The sequence below is a fragment of the Bombus pascuorum genome, chromosome 8 (assembly GCF_905332965.1).
Source record: "Bombus pascuorum chromosome 8, iyBomPasc1.1, whole genome shotgun sequence".
In the NCBI taxonomy this organism is placed as follows: Eukaryota; Metazoa; Arthropoda; class Insecta; order Hymenoptera; family Apidae; genus Bombus; species Bombus pascuorum.
Genome location: NC_083495.1, coordinates 17,083,614 through 17,102,662, shown reverse-complemented (window position 1 = coordinate 17,102,662; position 19,049 = coordinate 17,083,614). Strand labels below are relative to the sequence as shown.

The following is a 19,049-nucleotide window of genomic DNA, read 5'->3' as shown; positions in this document are numbered from 1 at the left end:
TAGTAAGGCGTACCGAATATGGAAATAATAACAAGGCTTACTCGAGATGCAAATATATTTAATAACAAGGCTTAATATAATAATATCGAGAATTTCAACAGATTGAAACGAAGAAACGTGAGTTTGGATTTTTTGTAAACTTTGGATTGAAAATTTATGAACTACGTATAATTACTTGACACTTACAATTAGACGCAAGGTATACATCGTTTCCGAAACGTTATAATTAAACGATTCTATCGTCCTATATGTGTTTTTTCTTTCGCAAATTTTAAGTACATTCATTGCACTTTTACCTATTATCTCACTCGCATAGAAATTTCAAGCATTACATCTAATACGTATAATTTCTCAACATTTCTGGCTCATACCCTAAGTTTGCGATATAGAAAATTTTATAGAGAACAAAATTTGAGTCTTAGAATTAGTTAAAAAAGCTTAGCTTATCTTAAGCTATAATTTAAGCGTTTAATACGATTTCATGATATTTAATCGTTACTTAAAGTGTGCCGTTTTTATGGAAGAACAAAGTTTCTTAAGCGAACACGCGGCTTCTCTGTCTTCGTGAATCAATTCGCCGACATTTTTAAATTCTGGTCGTGATAAAAGTTGACTTCGTGCGTGGTCTATAGTAATAGAAAGTGGCATTGTTAACATTTTTCTCCAATTCGTTTTCTCATATTGGATAAGAAACTGTAAGAAGATGACTTTGTTATTCTTTGTAAATATGATAATACGTATTTTACTTTACATAAATATCCATATCAACAGAGTTTGAATACTTTTACCAGGAAAAATTTATTATGTAGTTGATCGTTCAGACTATACTAGCCAACATATGCATAATTTCGACATATCTACTAATTTGTTTCTTTAGAAATGTGAAATAGATTTGCTTACTGTTTTATTTCTATTAAATGCGAACTATATCACGTTTTTATTTACGAAAACCGAAAACGTCTTTACTAAAATTGTTTCGTGAATAAAGCTTCCGATTATAAGACAATTCGATTAATGGATAAAGAATATATGTGTACACACCATTGTATATTTTACATTAACCATTCTATCCACTCTATGTATGTTTGTATCATTTAGTTAAATTTTCAACCTTATTTTATTCGAGCTTTGTAACGTAGCTATTTTAATAAAGATCTATATGCTCCGTCGATTTTTCTATTTATTTATTCTATCACGATTACTCCAATTATATACTGACCTGATCAAACGCTGTGTCTTCAATATGGAACATTATATGCGTTAGTGGTTTAAAAAGAGGTGACATATGCGGTATATCGTCCACAAGTTTCGTAATATCATTTTGTCGTAATTTATTTAATATTAAATCAGACGCGCGAATTAGAAATTCGTGCGTTACCTGTAACGCAAGACATTTTGTATGAAATTAAATTTTGCATACAATAATTTAGATCGCGATATGCCTTGTTACGTACTTTTAAAGCCCGTCGTCCAGAACTAGTGAACAACAGCTCGTCGGTATGTACCTCGATAACGGAAAACAAGTTGTACGTTTCGTTAATGCGTGAATCTATATTTGATGTTTGTACACTGAAAGATTAATTTCATTGTCTTTAAACATTTGAACAAGATGGAAGGGAAAAATTGTCGACCTTGAAATCCAAGATAAAGGCTAATTATTTTTCACCGATATAAAGATCGAATTATCTTTCACGCGAAAAGCGAACCTCTGATTATTTTGAATAGTGCGTTGTGATTGCTAATTTTATTTCATAAATATTTTTTATTTTACTTAAAATTTCATAAATATTTTTTTAAGATTATAAAATAGTCTTACTTCTTTTTTACAAGCTGGAAGAAATCATCGATTTGAGAAGTATGCTTGTCGTCTTCGTCGATACTACAAATAGCTTCGGCCAAGGTGGTTACTGTCGCTGATACGTCGTTGGGGTCGAAAAAATTTAATTCCGAGTAATCTATTCCTTCGGAGGGCGAATCGCCTTGTATTTTTGTTTTGCACGTTTTCGAAAAATCGATAAGGGCGGTGTAGAGAGACGCACAGAGAACGTGGAGAAGAACGTTCCCACCAATTGGATGACAATGGGCAGGAATATTATCTTGTAATGCAAGTACAGTTTTTAAAATTGCAGGTGGTAACGTTACATACAATTCGGCGAAACAGCCAATTACCAACGACATTGCCTGATACATAGAAGCGCCTGTCTGCAAATTATTAAGACATTTTTCAAAAATTAACGTTCATTAGACTTTTTATGATTACGATCTTACGTATTGGTTTCAAGGATGACGAGCAATTTTTGTGTCGCTTTCGTTTGTAATATCTTTTTCGGATTTCTCAGTAATAATTACATGTATGTACATACACACGTAGAGATGTAGTTTTGTTACTGTTAAAATGAAGCTAGACGCACGTTTATAACTTACTCTTACAGCTTCCAAAAGAATTTCGATAATCGGATGCATCATGTTCTTCAAAGGACTTAAAATCGCATTCAGCCAGGGCGGTCTTGATTGATTCCACACCTAAATAAATATGTTTATGTTGCTTCTACATATATGATTTTTTATTCTTACATATTTTATTTTTATTCTCGATATTTTAACGAATACCTGTTGGCGGTCCAGATAACTCGACCAATCAGGAATCTGTTTTAAAGCTGTCACGATAACGCAACCAGGATCTTGCGCTATGTACGTTAAAATATACATTAAACTATAAAGGCCTAACGCTGACGTTACTTTCATCGATGCATCGCACGTTATACCACTGCACAAAAAACCACCGCAACTCATTCCATTTGATTGTAATTCTTCGAAAATATCAAAATCATTTTTAGACGTAAAATTACCACATTTGTAGATTAAAGTGTTTAATAATATTTTAGCCACCGCATAGTCATTCATAAAGAGTACCTATGAAAATTTAAAATTAACATCTTTTTTTAATCGTGCAAATGTATGCACTTGTCGGGGACAAAAATAAGCGGACAGGCAGCGGAAATGGATTGCATTGTTTTACCATTTGACAAACATCAACAGTAGAAGAAAATTATTGAAAAGAAACTGCTTTTATATTTATAGCTTGTATCTCTAATTAAAGATCATTTCATTCTTATGCTATAGACAGCGTTACAATTACCTTCATTAACTGAGGCCAATTTGGTTGGGGTTGATGTCTAAGAACGTTTAATTCTAAAATCGCAACTCGATTTTTAGGCAAATTTGAAATGTAAATGTCAGAATCGACGGAGCCTAATAAATTCGGTGCGCATACTAATAACCAGGCAGCAGGTTCGCGACGCGGTTGCAAAATTGTTAAATTTTCAAGTCCGAAACGGAATACCTATAATAAAAATTCAACGAATCTAGAGAAAAACTGTATAAACTATACCTACGTATTTATGTATACCTATTATAACTTAAAATAAAAGTCGAAATTAAAATATTCTTATTCTATCCCATACAGAAGAAATGACTTTTAAATTCTACATTTCTGTTTAATTGCATTGATACTAGTAATGATAAAAAGACTAGTAATTATAAAAGATTTCATTATATTGTTCCCTAATCATCTTCTATCTTCGTTAGATACTACGTGAAGAAGTTAAAAGATTGCGCGAGATGACCTTGAAATTTCCAAAAAAAAAAAAAAAAAGAAACAAGAAAAAAGAATTATTACTGCCATAACATGGCTCATTCTGCGACGTTACTCTACTGATCAATAGAACACATTATAATAAAAAAATTCTTATCCTCGAAGATCATGTTCGAGATCAATTCTGTATCAAATCTTCTTTTACAAATGTCCACCGATCAAGAGATATACCTCTCGAAGAATCACCCTGTACATATATTTAATAATATTTCAGTTATTCGAAACTATTAATATCTTACCTGATATAATTCTCGAAGAGGAGTTCCCCTTAATAACAAGCAAATCAACAATTCATTGCATTTCGCGTGTATATCCCTAATGGCAGTTGGTAATCTATTTAATTTCATTCCAATCATTTCGTTGGCACTTGTACAGGCACCCAAAGCAAGATATCCGGTACAACACAGAACGTTAAAGGCATCCGTCCAGAATTGTTCGGATCGTGCTAAACTCGGTCGACCCTATTTTTAGTTCGTATCTTTCTGTATCGATATTACCTATACGCATAGTAAGTGAAAGCGATATACGATCGAAGATGTTCTTACATAAATAAATCTTGTAACAATAATGGACAAAGATTCGTTCAACATTCCAGAAAAAACACGTTGTGCCATTTTTGGAGATACGGTACTCCATAGATCTCTCTTTGTTCCTAAAAATATGAAATAAAAAATATGAAAAATATAGTTATAATTAAGAAGAAAATATAACAGTATCGATCGACGATAGGTGTTTAAATAACATGATTTCAAACGCAGTCTTTGGATAAGACAAATATGGATCCTCGAAATCTTTTGGAAGGGAAATTATAAAATGCTATGTTAATGGTTACAATTTTCAGATTTCAAGGAATGTTAAAAACACGTTACATACCTTCTGCTGAGAAATTTTATACCATCTTATACTATTTGTTATTTCATATTTCCCAATCGTTGCTGTAAGAAACTACTATCTATTCACGTTACTGTAATATTAATTATCAAGATAATGTCTTGTATGAATGTCTTGTAACAGAAACTACATATTAAACGTTTCTTTACCAAAATGAAATTACTTATTGTTGTATAAAAAAATGACTGTAAACTACGTCTTATCGTGACAGATATCAAGAGATATCAGGTAAAAAGGTATAAATCACAACTACAGTTTTTACAAACTATTGATATTTTGATATCGAATTCGTTTTTTCGACATTTAGATTCATAGATGATATATTACTTTCTAACTTTGTTATAATTACCTTGCATATATAGCCACCACATTTGTATTACAAAAGAGCATCGTTCTCGTTCAAAAAATGACGTGGTATCGTGCCAACTGAGGGAATCAGCTTCGTTAAGTATATATAGCGAAATTAAGCGGCAATGTAAATCCAACAATCGCTCTGCTACAGCTTCAGCCATTTCATGATAGCATTTATATGATGCGTTTAATTTTTCGCTATTCCAAAGAAAAATTATGGAAATTATTCGGAAATTAAAGCGCTCTAAGCTGTTAATTGGAAATTGCGAACATTACAATAGACACTAGCACGATATTATTATTATCGGAATAAGATTTTTCTTTTGTCTGAATATTCCGAGTATTCGATATTATATCGTGAAATTACAAACTTTGCAGGTATTTGCAATTGCATATAGAAAAAAGTTCCTAAAAATAATGCTTCGTACGAAAATTTTCAGAATAAATGTTTCAGAACCATTCAAACTTACATGTACAATCCTTGTATAGAATTCAGGTTTTGTCATTTTCTTATCATTAGACATGTCTATCAAGATTATCGATCTAAATGAAATGAAATATAAAACGATAAAAAAGAAGAATAAACAACAACCGTTGATTCGTATAAGTTAGCAAAAATAAGTTATTCGCAGTTAGATCTTTCAGTAAATAGAATTCCTTCGCTTTACAAATTAAAAATTTTTTAAATCATCTATATAATTAATTTGTCTAAGTCTCCGTGTATCTCTTAATTTTAATTATATAATAAATTTAACGTTGCATTATGCCTTGTGACAAGTATACGATTGTAATTATGTACATAAAGAGTAAACTTTATGAAAGATAATTCAAAAGTACGTGCAATCATATAAAAAACACACGCATCCATGCGCGCACAACAAATACCAATTACCTTGATTGCGGGGAAATTAAATTCTTAGCTTGTCGATTATAGCACCACAGACAATTTCGTACTAATGCAGCTGCTCCCAAAGTAGCTGTTAATACCGTTAAATCTGCATGATCTAATGATTCTTGAATAAGGAGATGTAAATGTTCTGAAATAATGTTATTGTTACAAAATATGTAAAATATTGTGTATTAAAATATTATACGTCTTGCGATAAGTTTAATTGCTCGTTTTATTTTAGTAAAGCAACAGCAGATATCTATTTAAGTACGATTATGTACGATGACTTAAGCTTCTATCTTTTTCCAAGAAAATTATTTTTTTTACCTAATAATTTATCGGCGGTATCGACAACAAGTAACACAAATTCGGATGGCGAGATCTTTTTGATAACTCTCTCCTCGTTATCCACGATTGGGGAAGATTTGTTTTCCATTAAACTCGTTAGACCAGAATGACGTTTAAAAGCAGCTTGAAAATCTGCCTCCCACCACGTAACGATTTTAACTGCGACAAATGACGCGTGTCTCGGAAAATCAAGTTTTCCACCGCTAATACGCGAGCAAAGGGGCTCCTTTAGTACAGTTTGCATTTCCTGTATTATTATGATATATTACACGTTATTATACCATAACAAACTTACGGTATTATTAGTTTGTGAGAAAATAAAATTGAGATAATTTATATTTACGTGTATATTTCTATATAGTTGTCGTTTAACACTTTATTAATCAAATTGTAAAAAAAAACTCATATTTGCGTTTAAAATCTACAGTTCGATGTTACGTAAGTACATACAATAATTATAGAAATTCTGTATAAATAACTCGATAGTAAAGGAGAAAATTTTTCTATCCCAAAAGATCTATCGTAGATATACAGTACACCTTAACTAATATATGTATATGAATGATTAACGTGGAATATAAACTAAGTGACAACAGTTTGATCGCACTAAACCAATTAACTTTTAATCGTGTACTTTTTCTTTATCTCAAAAACAACGTTAAAGTTAATATTATCAGAATCGAGAAAAGATATTAGCATCGATTTCTAAATTTCTGATTTCGTATGCAAAACTTTATTCGCAATAATAGAAATTTTTTATCGTTTGTAAATTAGCTAAACAACTCAGCACCTTATAGAAAATTGTCATATTAAATAAACTTACACGAGTCATAGCCGAAATCGTACGCAACATGTACTTGTACAGACAAAAGTACATTTCATCTACTAAAAAACCTTGAAGGGTGATGGAAACAAAGATTAAGAATAATATACATACATACATATATATATTGTAAATGTTGCTAACAATATAGATATACAATATAAATATTTTTTTTATTTTTGTTTTTTCGAATTCCCCTTGGGAAAAATACATATATATATCATACACGTGTCATACGATCTTAATTGTAAGATGGTTTCCAAGTTAATATACATGTATATGTATAGCAATCTTATCTTTTTCCATACTTAGAAAAATTCCAAATATCAAATACCAATACCGAATATTAATATATCTTAATAATAATCCGTATAACCATTGTACAAATTTACTTATTATTCGCTATATGTTTATTGTTTTGTAGTAAAGAAAAAGTATATTCTTATTAAGTTTTCAAAACAAGTTCTTTAACTTGGTGGAAAATTATTCGAGAAATTCGGAACTATTAATTAAAAGTAATAATACCTGATAATATTGCATGTCCCGTTGCAATAAGATTCTAACGCGGTCTACTAAATTGCCATCTTCCATAATCTCCATTTTCGTCGATTCTTTGGTAGATAATAACGTTCTTAGAAATATATAAATATATAAAAATATTTATTAACGATAAATTTTAGATAATAACATTCATTAATACTCAACTTGAATATTACTTATTTACATAAAGCATACTCGATAAATAATTTATACAGAGAAACGTATAATGACCGTTATATTATATTATATATATTGTTATATTAAATTTTAAAATGAACTATTTTTTATTATATTTCTTCTTTTGCACATAAATACGGATATAAATACCAGACTTATAATTATTTTATGATGTCATAAAAAACTTTACTAAACGTGCCGTTCTATCATGCAAATATTTGTGTCAATATTTTACAAAGATACTCACATAAATATATTAAAATGTTTTATCTATTTTATGTTATTATTTATATACATAGATTGTAAAATTGTACATTTCCAACTTAAGGTATTTAGCCATTTCAATCGATATTGCAACTTTGAACATCGATAAATGGAATTAAAGATCTGTCGTTGTTGCTCCTCTTTCTTTTCCACTAAAGGAACATTTATCGAAGTTTGTTCGATCCCTTACGATTGCTGCTATTTCACTGTTAAGTAATTCGTGTAATGTTTTCCCATCATGTTTATAAATCCATCTACCATTTATAAAATCATATCGTTTTGGGCCAGACTTGGGAGAAGACAGCCAAATTTGCTTATTCGGAGTCTGACGATTTATGACGTAAGTGCCATGAGAATTACCAAACTTGACAGTTAATACTCCATCCTACGACATTAAGTACGATATTATTATCTAAAAATCACAATTATGTAATATCTTTGTAATTGTAGCACAGTCATAAAAATATGATATATATGCTGATACAACATACCCCATATGACACATCCGCATCCGACAAATGTGTTGTTTGCTCTATTAATTCATCAAAATATTCAGTTAAAGAATCAAGCGTTTCGTCAGAAATTCTCTCAAATTCTACAGGCGTCAATTCTCTACGTAAAAGAAAAGATCTCTTTTGTATTATTCATAATTTACTGTTGTTTGCTAGTATATTCTTGTTAAAAGATGAGGCTCGAAAAGGATTAGAACCGAATGTAATATATAATAGTGTAATATATAAAGTAATATATAAAGCGTAATATATAATATTTATACATACAGATTTTACGTAATTAATATTTACGTGTAATATTTAGATTTTCCAATTCAAAACATTAATTAAAAGATCTAAAGAAAGCACAGCTACTTTAAGCATAGAAAATGTACAGAGAATAAGTTGTCATTGTTATTATCATAATATGTACTCACTGTGTAATTGGAAATACACCGCTACTATTTGAGCTGAGATAAGCTATTGATCTATAATCGAATGTCTTTACATTATTACTTCTATTTGAATACTTTTTAGAATGTAATACAAGATAACCTATATTCTTTGGATATTTTATATTGATCTCTTGTATTAAACAAGTATTTATAACTTTTGGTATCGAATCATGCGATAGAATTCTAAAAATGCTACTTCTTGTTATGCTTCTAGTTAGTAACATGATATAAATTTTTTCTATATTGTATATTGATCAAACAAGATACCAAAGGGACATTGCTCTGCGCGAAACATAGTTTTGTTGTGGACTGTATAATCATACATATTAGTATATATACTGTTACGTTATAGCGTGAATATAACTTCATGAGAATCCTCATGCTTATAGACCTGATCGTTTCCGGACTAGTGCGACATCATGCGGCGAAGTGCCGAGGTCAACTAAAGGTAGCATATACAAAAACTTATAAAATTAGGGATCTGCCCTGTTTAGTTGCACAGAACATGTAGAGGCAATGCAAATTGATTATGACCAATAATAAATAAACAACGAAAATAAAAAATTAAGTATAAACAAATACACATAGCGACGATATATATATAATAATCATTAGCATTGTCTCTACATGTTTTTATAACGATCATTAAGAAAAATGGAATTATTATTGCAGTGTGTATGAAAATACTAAAGGAGAATTCAAGATAGTCCCATTTACAGCACGTTCTGTAGATTTAGAAACTGTCGAACTCACGTAGTTTTACTTCGACGTTTGTCCACGTTGACGATTGTACAAAGAGTACTCGAAAAAGCTCGAATAGAAAAGTAAATACGAACTTTTTCGTAGAATCGTACAATTAAATATGTTCTTGTAACATAGAATTCAATAGGTTCTTTCCTATGCTAAATTGCAACCAAACAGGGTAGGTCTCTAATTTTAGGGGGTTCCTGTATATGCTAACTTTACTTGACTTCAGCCCTTAACCGCATGGAGCAGCACCTGTATTGTGAATAAATGTCAACTGCGTATGCTTAAAAAACAAAATATATCTGAAAACTATCTTAGGATTCAATACATAGTACGGTAATAGGAAAGCTAGAATTCGGAAACAGAAATGCTTCATCTAGGACCGTAGCCAATTGACAGCTTTAATCGAAGCCACGTAGGCTCTCTCAAACTGGATGTTTGTTTCCAACCTAAGATTATATGCTCAAACGTTCTGCATCTAAGATATTCCATCGAATTAGCCAGACGAATTTTCGCTGAAGAGTTACGTTGGACATACACGTACCGAATATTTAATCGAAATTGGTTGATGCAAAAATAAGCAACAGATCTTTATTAACATGAAATAAAGAATAAAAATAGGTTCATAATAGTAGTGATTTTTTACGACTTTCATAATAACAATTATTTGTCATGTCGAACAAAAATATGAAGTCGGTATCTCGCATCTGAAGGGAATGACAGAGATCTTTGAGCTGCGAAGGTTTCTTCTTATCGAATTTTTTGATTAAGAGAACTCAACAAACGAAAACGTCTTAAAGAAATTTTATACTGGATGGAATATTTTTCAAATTGTAGAGGTTCAAAAAAAGACAAATTCAACTTTTAGAAGTCAATAATTTTTTTTTAAATGGATGTCACTTTACGTTATATAGGTTGCGTACGAGGACACGCGCGTAGTGCGATAGTCGAAAATATAGTAGGTGTAGATCGAGATACGATTTTTCATTGTAGTGTCGATACGCGCAGTAGAACTCTGTTTATTTCAGCGAAATTTTATTTGATGCCTAATTATCTGAATCTAGTAGTGATTTGATAAATTGCAGAAGGAATCGTAAATCGGAACTATGTGTATAAGGAAATATTTATCGTCAGTACCAAGATCAGTGTGTCATCGGCAGCATTCCACGCAACTTCATCGATGTAGATAATTTCTGTTACATCAACTAAACTGTCATTTTTAAGAAACATGTTTCATTACGACATTTGTTCCATTTCAATTTTCATATTATTATCATCGAACTTGACAAGTTATCTTACACTAGTGAATTCTTATGTTGTGCCCACGCCAACGTTCGAAGTGTTAAATCCAAAAGGAATTCTTATATCGATATCGGGTAAGTGACTATATAGACATATAATCTATACATATCTACTTGTAGAAATTAACCGTACGGAAATGCAATTATTTTATTTAGCACTATTTGCTGTCAAATATTATGTTGTTAAGTTATATTTTGTTAAGAGATTACCGATTATTTTTAGTAGTTTCGCGATCAATTTTATTATATTCAATACGATCATAAAAATTAACCAGTTATTCCATAGATAATTTTTGAAGCTACAAATAGTAAATAATATTAAATTACAAAGAAATAATGGTTTAGTACTGGTTGTAAAAGAAATTTACTTATTAATTTTTTTACTCGTTTTACTGTACTTAATTATTTATCACACATTATACAGACTCAAATTCATAGGCAATTTGTTATATTTATACACAAATGTATAAGCGAATGTATAAATATTCATACGAAAAAGTATAGAAAATATTTAATTTTAATAAAAATAAGGATACTTAAGAATAGTAACGAACATCTTGTCGTAATCGTCTTATTAATGGAAAATGACATTCATACATACATACATACATATGTGTATGACTGATAACTTTAAGTTCGTCATACATATAATATACATATACATCACCAGTGGTCATTTACTTCGTATTATTCATTTGGAATTCCTCGGGAATAACCGGATTTACCTATTTACTTACCATTAATGTTTTCCTTCTGAATGGGGCGATGACTAAGTAATATAAATGTGGATGATACAAGAAAGTAATACATGGGATTAATTCTGAAACATCAGACAATTATGAAATCGTAATGTGCAATAAAACATGATTGCAATCGAATAAAATTTTACCAGCATTTTATATATACTACGTATATTGTATCAATCATACTTTTTAAATATTATTATCTATCATCAAAGACAATGGTCTATCATAATTATTCTGGCAATTGAAATATTTATAAATAAATTTTATGTGATATTTATACTCGGCTATAGATTTATATGCACAAGTTCATGATTTTTTTTAAATTCCAGGATTGCTTGACGTATTTTGCAAAATTCCATAATTCCGTCGTAAACATTTATCTTAAAAATTTGTATCTAATTTCTAATTTTATACGCGATTTTTAGCTACCGATTAATTGTAAATAACCGAGATTGTTAATTTAATTAAAACTAATAAGCGATAATTAACTATCCTTTATAAGGTTAGATTATTACAGAAAGATAAATGTGTAAAGACATTTAAGACAATGAGAATGGGATAAATCATACATATGCTTAGAAATCTATAAAGTAGAATAATATCGGCTATAACTTTGTTATCGATAATACATTATCAAACTGTTTCCTCGATTAAAATGCACATTTGTTTTTTTTTTATAGTAAGTTTATGCGATATACATAGTTCCGAGAAACTATATTTTTTAGAAACTCGTTTATATACGTAAATGCATAAATAGATCGAGATATATCTGTTTAACAAATATGAAACGTTTACTTATCGTACCCGATCTTTCTATAAAATAAAATAAAAAGTTTCCATTGATAGTACTTGATACTGATCAATGTTAAATAATGTTCGAGTTTCTATTTCTTTTATATATATATATATATATATATATATGTACCTTATTTGTATTCTTATTTTTGTGGATATTTTGTGGATATGCTGTATCAAAGAGTATTTCTTTTGAAAATTTTAATTTACGAAGGTGTTATGAGGCAGATATAGTATGTAAGTGGAAACGAGAAACATAATATTCTCATCGAATGGAAAGAAAGGTCATTTTATCGTCTACGTACTAACTGATATTTCCAAAATTTACTTTTACTTCAACACTATGGTTTGTGTAATGAATATAACGTATGTATCTTTTTTGTATTATAACAGATGAGCCCGGCATACAATTTTTTGCGTTTCAAGGAAACATAAATAGGACTATTAAGTTGAACGAAGTAGGACGAATATCGGGCGAGGTGTATAAGAAGAATAATGGAAAATGGATCATTCAGAATCGAAATATGATCTTGGAAAACGGAGATGTTATACATTATTGGACTTATGTACAAGTTAATGGGATAATGTATAACAGAGGAGAAGAAACCTGGACAAGTACGAATATTTAGCTTATATTATACATTTATAAGTATACATATGTATGTATACATGTATATTGTACCCACATCGCTGTTTATAATGTGGACATTTTGATTAATTCGTATAAATAATACACGAATGCTACTGAAATATATGAATTAATGACAAATGGTCGAATCATCTTCTTACAGAATCAAAATATACATGTATATATGTATATCACATAAAATATAAATTTTGTTTATTCGATAATTTATCGATAGTAGGTATGTTATGCGCGATTCTTCAAAGTTAAATATTATTTCTAAAAATAACTGTTAACCGGTTAAATATTACAAATTATTACAACTGATCGCAATATTATTATTAAAAAAACGTTGCTTCGCAAATTCATTAGTGAAATATAAAAAAAGAAGAAAAATTCGTTATTTTATTCTTCGTAGTAATTTTAAACTATAGTCGGTGTAGTAGGAAAGCTATAGTATAAATTGGGAGAATCGAGATTTAAAATAAATTTGTAATAATTAAAAAATAAAATATAAATGACAAAGAAGTCTATGAATATAAAGAGTAGAAAAAGATATAAGTAAAATATGAAAAGGTATGTATTTTTTAGTTACAGCTACCAAAGAGTTAGTGTTCGATGAAACATTCGACATCTTTAATAACTCACTTTGGAGACACGAAACAAAAATACCGTTAAATCCTGTAAGTATAAATACGTACTTAAGCCCTGATCGATAGTAAGACTTCTTATATAGTTCTTCTATTATAGGACTATGAATTTTGTATTTATCACAATAGACAACATACATTTGTAGCATCCGTTAAAAACGGAATGCTTAAAATCAAACCAGCGATTTTAGAAAACCACTATGGTGTAAATGCAACTATGTATGGAACGCTACTACTTAGCGAGTGAGTGTAGTATGACTTTTTTAAATACAGGCTTTTCACACAATTGTATTACCCAACTAATTTTACTTATTTATTTATGTTTTATAGATTCCATATTTACGTGATATCGATGCGTTTTATCTATATTTTGCCAATTGTTTGATACGTTACTTCGATTTATTTTTATTATATTTATTATTTATTATATTTATTACAGGTGTAGTAGTACGATTCGAGATGAATGCCGACGTAAAGCTACGTCATTCAGTATTTTACCGCCTATTATATCTACCAGATTAATTACGAAAAACAGTTTCTATTTCCGATACGGAAAAATTGAAATAAGAGCAAAATTTCCTGAAGGTGATTGGTTATATCCAGGTGAATATTAATTCAATTACATAGCATATCTGCTTATAAGGCACGAGATATCCACCATTTTATACATCAGCGAATGAATGTAATTGCATCTAAGCGTGATCGTGTTTGCGTTGGAGTTAGGAGCTTCGAGCACTTCGAGCAATTTCATTGAATAGTTATTACAATACGAAACAAGCTATAACTTAAATACAAGATTACATCTAGTATATATTTATATGAACGTTTTTTCTTACTTTCCTACATACAATGGAACTCCCTGTACATAGGTACATGTTGTTCTGTGTTATTTACTTCTTTTTTAAGCAAAACACATTGAAGTAAATGAACAAATCTAATTCAATTATTTACGTAACATTTTAATTCAATTAATTCAACTTTGATTAATAATTTCGTTAAATTCGCTCGAATCGAGTTTGATTAATAAACAAAGTAACTAAATATCGTATTTATTTACGACAGAAATGTGGCTTAAACCAAAGTACGATTATTACGGTCCCGATTATTCCAGTGGATGCATTGTCCTCGGCCTTGCTCGTGGAAACGATAATTTAGTGAACACTGTCGATGGAAGCATCTACGATTCAAGAAGATTAGATTTTGGAGTCCGTATTGGTACAGGTGTAAATATTACAAACCACATGGTTTCTCAGACTCGAGAGAATGGGCCAAGATGGACGCAAGATTTTCACGTTTACACAACAATTTGGAATTCCAAAGGATTTCAATTCCTTGTAGACGGTGAAGAAGTTGGTAAATTAAATCCTCCGACAGATGGTTGGATGTATGGGAATAATTTTACCCAAATGGCTCCTTTTGATCAAGAGGTATGCATTTACAAAACTACCTACCACTACTATTTTTCGGTATTTCGTAATGTACCTTCGATATATCTTTTTAAGTAATATATCATTATTAAACTAATTTCTTGAGAGTTTAACGATCTTCGCACGAAATTTATATGTATTTCTGTACAATGAAGTTAAATAATATATAATTCGTACTAATATACACATGAGCAAGAAATGAAATCTGTAACAACTTATTATTGACAAATATGTTTACTATATGTACGTACTGTCCGACCAACGAGGCGAGATAGTACTCTTTCTCTCTCTCTCTCTCTCTCTCTCATAATATATATGTATCTTGACATTTATCGATTCAAAAGACGAAAGATTTCGTGAATGTTTTCGGTATAGGAGAGTCCAGAGTTCAAACCTGTTTATATGATCGCCACTACATATACATATGTACTCGGAATCAATAGTTTGCTTATTTCTTCGGTATTACATATATATATTTTAGTAATTAGTCTTTTTCTATAAAATTATAAACAACCATTATTATCGACAAATATTATTATCATTATGATTATTAAAAATTTAATCACATGTTAAATGTACAGATCGATCAGACTTTTAACTTTGACAATTTTCATTGTACTCTAATAGTTTCATATCGTAATTGGTGTGGGAGTTGGTGGTATTCGCGTATTTCCTGATAAAACAATTAGCTCGGGACACAAAAAACCATGGAAAAATATCGAAGCCAAGGTAAATATTCTACGAACATTTATACGTAGCATATAGCATATTTATACGGAGCATGTACAAACGAGCGACAAAATCATGCCGCACCTTCCCATATCTCTTCTGCCATAGACGTATTTCTATAATCTTTATAATTTACCATTTAATGTTACCATAAAATCGATCTATACCGCACCCCAATTATTAAGGACTCGATATCAAAATAATCCTTGGTATTCACCGTTACCATCTACCTGCCGTTTGGATACCTATTAAAATAGCGAATATAATAATGGTCATCGCGTTGCCTCTCAGTCGCTGTATGGTTTATTTGAATCTTTGATTTATCTTCGGCCTCTTTGTCGTCACTCGTCTTACCGCTCGCAGTTCTCTGTATAATCGCGGCCTTAGTGAGACTATCTTTAGAACGAATTATTGTATATACATACGTTTAAGATCACAATCTATAATGATCAATGACAAAATATTATTTTATTGTTGTAGCATTAATCGAGCACAATTAATTAACGACGATTGATATATTCTAGGCAATGTTGAACTTTTGGCATGCAAAAGATAAATGGTTACCAAGCTGGAGTGGAAAAAATGCTTTCGAAATCGATTATATTCGAGTATGGTCATCTTAAAAAAGATTATGTTATTAATAAAATTTACATAAAAGAGTACTAAGAAAATTAATTTGTAAACAAGTTGCAATTTTTAAAATTTAAATATGAAATAATTCTTTATAGCATAATACGTCAAATATGTTTTAGATATCGATGCTATTAGTAATAACACGACATTCGTTATTTTACTTTTTCTTATTTATAATCGCTGTACTCGTGATCATAAACACGTACTAAATAATTAAATGCGTAAACTTTATTTTTACTACTGAATGTATTATTTTTCTGTGACGAATACATATCACATTTTAAACATACATGTTTCATTTTATTTCGCCATCTCCTATTTGTTTCGATAGACTGTTCTTATTGTTTTGGTTTCACTTTCTAATGAATAAAATAAATTTTATAATATAAAATGCGCATAACTTAAATATACAAACAAATGTATTTCGTTAACTGTTTTATTTTGTTAATCACGCGTAGAATGATACTAAAATTGTTTCAGGCGGTAGGAGAATTTCAAACTCGACACTCTTCCTTCAAACCGGTTTTTCTTGAATAACATTGTAAAAAGATTAAATGAAGACATAGCAACTTCCACTCACTGTATAGTAGTGGTAACAGAGAGTTTGTTAATCGACGGTGGATTGATTTTCATATTTTTTATCTTACTAAAAATTTAACAAAAGTGAAAATATTTTCATTTTTCTCTTATATCCTTACACATAATTAGTTTTCTTTTTGTAATAAAATTTGTGTACTTCATTTTTTAATTTTCTAGAACATTTGTAAATACTATATTAAACGTGACAAATACTGTACTTCTATATTAGACTGTATTTCAATTTATTAATATATTTCAAATGAAAAGCTTAATTATTTTTCTCACCATAATTATAATTCATTTAATTTGTGGATTGGACAGTGACTTACATTTTCAATCAAAATATTCTAGTAAGTATAATAATTTAAGAACGTGATCCATTATTCGATATTATCTATATGCGAAACATCTTTTTAAAATAACAGATATAACAACAAATAAAATACTGAAATATACAAAAATTGTTTTCTGCATTTTATTAATACTTGCATGAGGATTAAAATGTGTATAAAGCAAATGTTATTGTTTAAAAATCACGTATATTTTACATATATTATTTATAAAATATTTCTGCATTTTATTTATGTATATTTTCTATATTTCCAGGATATGAATTCATTTTACATAAATGTATAGCCAGTGCTCAATTAAATAGAAAACATCAAAGTAAAGACATATCAAATACTACTGTGAATAAACTTTCTTGAAATTTATTACATAAAGCATATGTTTCAGTTGCAATGCAAGAAAAAAATTCGACTGCACGGCAGGTGCAATCTCCGACTGTTTCTCTAAATTTAAAATTGAATAAAAGTCATCCATTTAACAATTCCAAAACAACCTATAATAATGTGGATATGGAACATTATTTTATAAAACGCATGGAAAATACACCCTTAAGGACTTTAAATATTAAAACTATGCAAACTTTGTTACCTATATTTACAAAAAAAGATTTACTACCAGAATTGGAAAAAGTCACTAACAAGACTACAAATTCATCACACAGTATTATACTTATTAAATCGGCAACATAAAAATGATAATGTCGTGACTATAGCAATGATGTCATGTAAAATAATACACGTATAGTTAAAGATGAAGCAGTAAAATCGATTTTATGACTACCATGCCTATCGTTAATATTACTATTGAAAGACAAACGAAATTATTATGCATATATAATTTATTTGTCTATTTACTAAAATAATGATAATATCATAATTGTTTCATTTATTGTTGTGAAGACATTGCTTGCTCGACTGTTTTGGGTAAGGTTTGTAATTCCACCTGCAAAAAGTAAAATTGGTTACCTGTATCTTACATGTATAGTTAGAAATAAACAATTTAAATCATACCTTTGTAATTTTCATTGCCACTCCTTCTGGGAGATTTCTTTGTATATATTCTAAATATGTATCTGCAGTTGAGCCAGTTAAATTAAAGAGATCAACGTATCTATAATATGTTCTTGTTTCATATTGAACTCTATGTTTCTTATGAACGTGGACAGACTTAAGTAGCGTCAATCTTTCAAATATAGGTTTTCGTATTTCAACACTGTAAATTTTAGTATTGTGTATTTATATTTTCTTGTATATATTTTTATAAATATTTAAAAATATTTTCACTGCATTAACTTACTGTCTGCCTACAGTTATGTCTAAATGATCTGCTACCATAACAGCAAATTCTCCATAACTTCTAAGAACAGCGGGATCATTTCCTCTGACTTCAATTTCTAGTTTCTTATATAGTTTATCGAGCTCAGACTAGAATGTATTAATGATATTATGTTATGTATTAAAAAGTATCAAAAAATACAAACTAATGTATGAAAATCAATTTATAATTCTTAAAAGTACGATACATTTATTATTAAGTGATTGTTTAGAATAGATTTCTAATTGATTTTTATATTCGCAGATGATAC

At 29.5% G+C, this 19,049-nt stretch overlaps 4 protein-coding genes across 4 annotated transcripts in view; 1 reads left to right on the top strand and 3 right to left on the bottom strand.

Annotated features, from left to right (window-relative positions):
- Positions 1–37: 37 nt before the first annotated feature.
- LOC132909531 (uncharacterized) lies at positions 38–7,654 on the bottom strand. The gene is made up of 13 exons (XM_060964412.1): positions 7,483–7,654; positions 6,114–6,381; positions 5,790–5,934; positions 4,896–5,095; positions 4,201–4,307; positions 3,895–4,116; positions 3,140–3,343; positions 2,611–2,913; positions 2,425–2,523; positions 1,817–2,202; positions 1,455–1,569; positions 1,220–1,378; positions 38–693 (listed from the first exon to the last, which is right to left on the bottom strand). The coding sequence occupies exons 1-13, from the start codon at positions 7,555–7,557 to the stop codon at positions 496–498; spliced, it is 2,481 nt and encodes an 826-aa protein (XP_060820395.1). The 5' UTR covers positions 7,558–7,654; the 3' UTR covers positions 38–495.
- A 272-nt stretch (positions 7,655–7,926) lies between these two features.
- On the bottom strand, positions 7,927–9,185 carry LOC132909577 (frataxin, mitochondrial). Its single transcript, XM_060964497.1, has 3 exons — positions 8,867–9,185; positions 8,430–8,550; positions 7,927–8,323 (listed from the first exon to the last, which is right to left on the bottom strand). Exons 1-3 carry the CDS (start codon positions 9,106–9,108, stop codon positions 8,054–8,056), a joined length of 633 nt encoding a protein of 210 aa, XP_060820480.1. The 5' UTR covers positions 9,109–9,185; the 3' UTR covers positions 7,927–8,053.
- A 1,646-nt stretch (positions 9,186–10,831) lies between these two features.
- Positions 10,832–16,826, top strand: LOC132909573 (beta-1,3-glucan-binding protein-like). The gene is made up of 8 exons (XM_060964489.1): positions 10,832–11,007; positions 12,867–13,088; positions 13,690–13,781; positions 13,849–13,991; positions 14,188–14,351; positions 14,811–15,175; positions 15,803–15,904; positions 16,429–16,826. Exons 1-8 carry the CDS (start codon positions 10,860–10,862, stop codon positions 16,525–16,527), a joined length of 1,335 nt encoding a protein of 444 aa, XP_060820472.1. The 5' UTR covers positions 10,832–10,859; the 3' UTR covers positions 16,528–16,826.
- Positions 16,827–18,284: 1,458 nt separating this feature from the next.
- LOC132909575 (small ribosomal subunit protein uS10m) overlaps positions 18,285–19,049 on the bottom strand; it is a 262,722-nt gene continuing 261,957 nt past the window's right edge. Inside the window, exons 4-6 of the mRNA XM_060964494.1 lie at positions 18,761–18,888; positions 18,475–18,676; positions 18,285–18,406 (exon numbers count right to left, since the gene is read on the bottom strand). Coding sequence (XP_060820477.1) covers positions 18,350–18,406; positions 18,475–18,676; positions 18,761–18,888 — 387 coding nt within the window. The 3' untranslated portion in view covers positions 18,285–18,349. The remainder of the gene's footprint in view (positions 18,407–18,474; positions 18,677–18,760; positions 18,889–19,049) is intronic.

Bases quoted from the DNA above. Each gene is read 5' to 3' on its own strand.
- LOC132909531 (XM_060964412.1), bottom strand. From the start codon at position 7,557: ATGGAGATTATGGAAGATGGCAATTTAGTAGACCGCGTTAGAATCTTA. The intron at 2,914-3,139 runs GTAATTGTAACG...AAATTTTCATAG, and splicing joins ATTGGCCTCAGTTAATGAAG to GTACTCTTTATGAATGACTA. The intron at 1,570-1,816 runs GTAAGACTATTT...TTAATCTTTCAG, and splicing joins TTCCAGCTTGTAAAAAAGAA to TGTACAAACATCAAATATAG.
- LOC132909577 (XM_060964497.1), bottom strand. From the start codon at position 9,108: ATGTTACTAACTAGAAGCATAACAAGAAGTAGCATTTTTAGAATTCTA. The intron at 8,551-8,866 runs GTGAGTACATAT...TCTTTTACGTAG, and splicing joins GGTGTATTTCCAATTACACA to AGAATTGACGCCTGTAGAAT. The intron at 8,324-8,429 runs GTATGTTGTATC...TTAATGTCGTAG, and splicing joins ATGCGGATGTGTCATATGGG to GATGGAGTATTAACTGTCAA.
- LOC132909573 (XM_060964489.1), top strand. From the start codon at position 10,860: ATGTTTCATTACGACATTTGTTCCATTTCAATTTTCATATTATTATCA. The intron at 11,008-12,866 runs GTAAGTGACTAT...GTATTATAACAG, and splicing joins AATTCTTATATCGATATCGG to ATGAGCCCGGCATACAATTT. The intron at 13,782-13,848 runs GTAAGTATAAAT...CTTCTATTATAG, and splicing joins CAAAAATACCGTTAAATCCT to GACTATGAATTTTGTATTTA.